Consider the following 6,000-nt stretch of genomic DNA (forward strand, 5'->3'; position numbering starts at 1 on the left):
TCAATGCGGGGCTCTCTGTCAAAGACAATGGGCACATGTTCTATAAAGTACAGAATCAGACCCATGTCTGGAGGCAATGAGAGATTCAGTGAGTGGCCCAAGGTCACACAGCCAAAATGTATCAAACATAGGTCTTGATTCCAGGAACTCCAGCAGTGTCCAACTGCTACACCACGCTGCCATCCTCCCACTTTAAATAACAACAATACCTTCCATCTCCATTGGTCTTCAGAGCTTTCATATTATTTTCATTATGTTATAATCTTCTCAGAAGCCAGGTGTGAAGTAGACAAGACAGATTTCTAGATAAGGAACATGAGCCACAGAGAGGCCTGCCCAGAGTCAACACAGTAAGAAGTGGGACTACTGAACCATTTTGTCTCATGTTCCTAGGATCACAGATTTAAAGCTAGAAAAGTCCCCTGAAGCTATCTAGTCTAACCTCATTCTTCAGATGAGGAAACTGAGGTCCTGAGAGGTAAAGTAATTTGCCCAAGATCTAGGTAAAAAATAGCCAAGGCAGGATTTGAATCCAAGTCTTCTGCTGTACCAAGATTTATTCATTTATTCAACAGATCATCACATTGATGGTAATAGACCCACATTAAAACCTGGGGGCCTGTGAGGTTAGCAACAAATTCCCTCTAATGTAACAGAATCAAGGTTTATTCTAAACCTGGGTTTGAAAACATAAATTGGTTTTCTTGGTCTTGTCAATCTATACATAGACATGTACATACAGGATTTAAACATAATATTATATGTGTGGACAAGCATATATTATCCACTATGTCTTACCTATAGAAAGGTGAAAGATATAGATGTGTGTGTGTGTGTATGACAACACACCCACACTCATACACATACCCATACCCACACACTCCCCAAAACACACACATTTATTTCTGGGATAATGGGCTATAAAACCATCATTCCCCAGGGGAGCTTTAAGGAGAGAACAACCATTCTCCATAGTTTAATCATTCACCTGCTTACAGGAAGAGGATGAGTCAGTACAGCCTTTTAGGTAAGGTCAGTAGCAGACTTGAGGCATCTGGTACACATATGATCTGCCTAAAATCAGGATTTTTATTCTTTTCCAATGACTGAGATTTCATTAACCTTGTCAGACTACTTCTCTGTCATGGTTAGGGCTCAAGCTGATTCAAACTCAATCACAGTGGGTAATGGAAAATGCATAGTACTTGGTGTTGGAAGACCTAAAGCCTCTTCACCCTAAGTAGCTGTGACCTTTGTTGACCTCTCTGAAACTCAGTTTCCTCTCCTGTTTAAATAAAGGGAGAAGATGGCTGGCTCAGATGATCTCCAAGGTCCCTTTTGGCTTTAATGTTCTAAGAAACCACTATAGTTTCTCATTCTATTTGTGACCCTCGTGACCTCCGCCAATCAATGACAGATATTGGCAAAGCAGATCCATCTTCTAACTCAATAGGAATCCTCTTCTCGTCTCACTTAGAAACCATCAAAATGCTGCATAATGTAAATGATAGTAGCTGTAAGAGGTTTCTCATTTAAATTATGCATTGTTACTATTTTGGGAGAATTCAGACACAGTTCCAGTCTGGGAACGCCAGCTGAGGACAATATGGAGCCAAGAGGAGAAGGATGAAGGGCTCTTGCAGAAAAGACTGGGCACTGTGCATCTGGTCCCCTCCCAGAGCTGGATACAGGTCTCTACAAACCATCCATGATGCAAATCCTAGGGGCCCTCGAGCATATGGAAACTTGCAGCATTTCAGGCAATCCATCCTGAAAGCCCCTGACCTTGGCAGACTTTTAGGGAACTCTAATATGGCCCTGCTTTTCAGAAGCAAGTCAGGTTTCTCAAAGCAGGAAGACTCTACCTTCTCATCTGGGAAGGCAAGGATGATCCAGAAGATGTCATTCAGTCTTTCTGTCCCTCTTCTTCACTAACAGCTTTCTCTGTTGAGCCCATAGGAATAATTCTAGCGTGGGGGCAACTTGGCATCCTGCCTCAGCTTAAGCTGTCTCCCATGGACTCCTCCCTAGCCAGTCCTCCTTCCACCCGGCTCTCCTCCCTGATGCTTTGCCATTGCCATCTTTCTCCCACCCTTGCCTGGCAATATGTCAGAGGAGGAACACAGAGCAGCCAGCCTCAGGCTTGCTGGTCAGTTTCAGCATATGATCCAACCAGGTATTCTGAAACACACAGGCAAGAAAGGCAGGTAACAAGAATGTGACTACAGATAGCATCAGGCCAGCCCTACCCACTGATCATGGCTGATGGCAAGGTAGCTCTGAATCCCTTCAAATTCAACTGTACAAAACCTTCCATGGGAACCAACAGAGAGTCATGCATCCCCCTCAACTTGAAAATCATCAAAGCTCTCTCTCCAGAGAGACCTACTTGGGATCACTATCCTAGGGGAAAATGGCAATGTGGTTACCATTGTTCCAATCCTTGATATCTGATTCCCATTTTCTCTGCACCTTGAACTGCTAAGCTGCCACCACTCACTCTCCTACAGCCACACTACTCAAGGGTGCAGAAAGTAGGACATAGAAATAGCTGCATTTTATAATGAAAAGGAAAAAACCCTCAGGATAAAAGCTACTCACAACCTCAGAGCCCCTTAGCTTTGCCAAGATGGTCACCAGGGGCTGTCCCTTTTGAATGTGGCAATCAGTGCCAGGGCAAGGGTTCCCAAAACCTTCTTGTGTTAAAAGGTGAATGAGCTTCACCCACTCCTCCACACCCCACCCCACATCAAGTCTGAATGGTCACATCTCTGCAAATGCTATGCCTACTCATTCAGACTTCTAGCTGTCAGTCACTACCCCTTCCCTCTCCTCTCCTCTCCCTTTGGACCAAAAGAATTAGAAGGGAAAGTTGGGGGTGGAGGGGAGAGAAAGAGAGAGAGAGAGAGAGAGAGAGAGAGAGAGAGAGAGAGAGAGAGAGAGAGAGAGATGATTCAAGTGAGTGGTTATTTGAAGAAAATGTGCCAAGATTTTCTCCATCACAGTAATCGCTCTCTAAAATATATGAAAAGAGAGGGAGGATTTAATTCGGGCTCTGAAAGCAATAAAAAATTGCAGCCCCCCCCAAAAAAAAAGAATTGGCATCCCTTGGGCTTTGTCCCCCGCCAGGGATTACATACAGGCATTTGGGATCCTATACCTGACCATTCAGTTTCTCTGACCCTGGACACATCAAACACAGGAAAATGCTATTTTTGTAGTATGCAAAGCTAATTAGCATTTCTTAAATTGGCCCCCAATCTTTTCCTCCTCCTTTAAAGTCCTCCACCCCCATCCAGTTTTCCAGTAGGCAGCGTTTCATTAAAATGGCAAGAAAATAAATCCCCTTAGCTTCAAGTGTTGGGGGGTGGGGAAGGGAGGAAGAAAAGAAAACATCCTGCCAGCATCGGGGTTTCTGATATTTGACTGTTAAAAACCACCGGAGGCAGCAAAATGGATTCTATCTTAGGGATGTCTTGGTCAATACAGAGAATCGGAATCTGAGTGAGTTTCCCAAGAAGGTGAATTGGCCTGATGGCAGATCACTCATTCACTCATACACACACACACACACACAGAGAGAGAGAGAGAGAGAGAGAGTTGGAGATTCCCTTAGCTTGTCAGAAAACTGAAATATCAATGGACTCAGACCAGCGATGTGAGCTAAGGTGGAGTTAAAGGCATAAATAAAGGTGACTGGGGGGGCGGGGTGAGCAAGCCCCGAAGAGCGCCCTAAAGGAAACCAGACAGGGTGTTCGGTTGGGAGGGCGAGGCGAGGGGAAATGTGTATGGATAAGTCTGGCATAGCTGTACTAGCTTCGGGACCAGCTTCCCTTCCCGGTGACACCCGGAGCTCACAGAGGTCTCGGCTCTAATGTCAGGGTGCAAGTGGAAAACCCCCCAGGAAAGCTGAGAGCTGGGGTAGATTGATTGGAACCCTGGTCCTGACACTGTATGCCAGATTCGGAAGGTTCAGCAGCCCAGTGGCAGACTGCCTCGGAGAGGCTGAAGCCTTTTTGAACACTGATTACTATTGTATTCTTGCTCAAGGGGAATTGCTCGGAGCCTTCCACCGGTCGCCCAATCCCCGCTAGGAGTGGGCATCCGGGAGCAGGTGGCTTCCAGTGGCCCTCACGCAGGGAAACCGAATGGCGAGCTGGGTGTTGTACACACAGCCCCGTGCGAAAGGTAAACGGCGGCATGAGCTGCTCTTACACACACACACACACACACACACACACACACACACACACACACACACCACACCACACCACACCACACCACACCCCCGGGCATCTCTCTTTCCAGGCATCAGTTCCCACCACCAAAGGCACCCCAATCTATCCATCCGTCCGTCTGTCAGTCCATCGGGGCACGCATCCATCGCCGGCCTGGAACCAAGTGGCCCTAGAGCGGCCCCCAATGCAAACAGCCCCCAGCAGATCCCTCCAAAGCCCCGAGCCCCCAGTCTTCTCCTCCTCCTCCCTGCGCCGCTCCAGTCCCCACCCCCAGCCGCCGTCCACGAAGGATGGATGCCTCCAGATCGCGGGATCCAGCCGCCCCGGGAAAGGAGAAAGAAGGGAGGCGCCGAGCGCGCCCGAGCTCACCCTCAGAGCCGAGAGATCGATCTCGTCCAGGCTACGAGCCGGGGAGTCGCTCGCCATGTTGGCTCCTTCGCCGGGCAAATAGAGCCCCGGGTGCCCTGGCAGTCCCCTGAATTGACCCCTAGCTCCCGGGGCTGGCCGTCCTCATGCAGGAGGGGGTCGCGCCCCCCAGCGCCCTTCCGCAGCAGTCCAAGCAGCAGCAGGCGCGGAGAGCGAGTGAGCGCGGTCCGGCCGCCAAGCAGTCCGCCTCGGCTCCGCGCCCTGCCCCAGCAGCAGCAGCAGCAGCAGGAGGAGGAGGAGGAGGAGGAGGAGGAGGAGGAAGAGGAGGAGGAGGAGGAGAGGAGGAGGAGGAGGAGGAGGAGGAGGGGGGGAAGGGGAGGAGGAGGGTACGGCTGTTGTGTAGAGAGTACGACCGAACGAGTGGAGGGGTTGGGAGGAAGAAAGAGAGAGCTTTTCTGCTGGTGCGTGGATGGCGGCTGCATTGGCTGTTATAATGAGACACTTCAACTCCTCCACTCAGATGGGGGGAAGAGCGCCGCACCGAAGTGTCTATCACAGCTTCCTGGGAGGAGTAAAAAAAAAAAAAAGAGAGAGAGAGAGAAAGAAAGAAAGAGGAGGGGGGGAGGGAGGGAGAGAGAGAGAGAGAGAGAGAGAGAGAGAGAGAGAGAGAGGCGTGGCCTCCACCAGCTCTGGAGAGCCAGCTTTTCCTGACCCAGTCTCTTGCACCAGCCCTTCTGGGAGACAAGAGGTGGAGGGAAAGACATCTCACCCCTTTCCACCACCTCCACGCCCCCGGCACGTTCTCCTGTTTGGGGGCTGGAGCTGATGGAACGTGCCTGAGCATATAAAGATCCCGCGGGGGTGGGGGCTGTCAGAGAAAAGGGAAGACATTCTATCGCTGCGGTGCTGGGGGGGGGGGGGGAGGGAGGGGATAAGAAAAAAAAAAAAAAAAGACATTCTTCACCAAGGATCGGACTATTCCTTCGCCTTCGACATCAGGATCCGCATCCCAATAATCTGAAGAAATAATAATAATAAATAAAGGCCATCATCCCCCAACCCCATGATTATTTGCAGGGCTGGAGTAGCCTGGCTCGCCGCAGCAGCCGGTGCATATAAGGACTGCTGTAGCAGTGGGGAGGGCACGGGGGTGGATTCGGCCTCCAGCAGTGGGCCGCACACGTCCGGCACAGAAAAAAAAAAAAAAAAAGAAAAAGCGCAGGCAACAGCGGCGCTAAGGCCACTGCCAAAGCAAAGCTGAAATTTGCATAAGCAACTGGATCGGGGTCAGTTCCCTGCCCCTAGCCCCTTGTTCACGGTCACCCGTGCAGCTTGCAAAAGCTGAGAAAGGATGTCTGGGTGGTGGGGGTGCTGAGCCCTGGAATGGAAATCGACA

The 6,000-nt window shown here is 50.0% G+C and overlaps 1 protein-coding gene across 5 annotated transcripts in view; it reads right to left on the reverse strand.

Annotated features, from left to right (window-relative positions):
• The window catches only part of TNIK (TRAF2 and NCK interacting kinase), a 433,646-nt gene extending 428,757 nt beyond the window's left edge, over positions 1-4,889 (reverse strand). For all 5 annotated transcript variants that reach the window (XM_069083584.1, XM_069083583.1, XM_069083581.1 and 2 more), the window contains exon 1: positions 4,608-4,889. In XM_069083584.1, the coding sequence (XP_068939685.1) occupies positions 4,608-4,664 (57 nt within the window). In that variant the 5' untranslated portion in view covers positions 4,665-4,889. The remainder of the gene's footprint in view (positions 1-4,607) is intronic.
• Between the last annotated feature and the right edge of the window lie 1,111 nt (positions 4,890-6,000).

The sequence above is a fragment of the Petaurus breviceps genome, unplaced genomic scaffold (genome assembly GCF_028583685.1).
Source record: "Petaurus breviceps papuanus isolate PSGF00001 unplaced genomic scaffold, PetGlider_PUasm1.0 173, whole genome shotgun sequence".
NCBI classification, from domain to species: Eukaryota; Metazoa; Chordata; class Mammalia; order Diprotodontia; family Petauridae; genus Petaurus; species Petaurus breviceps.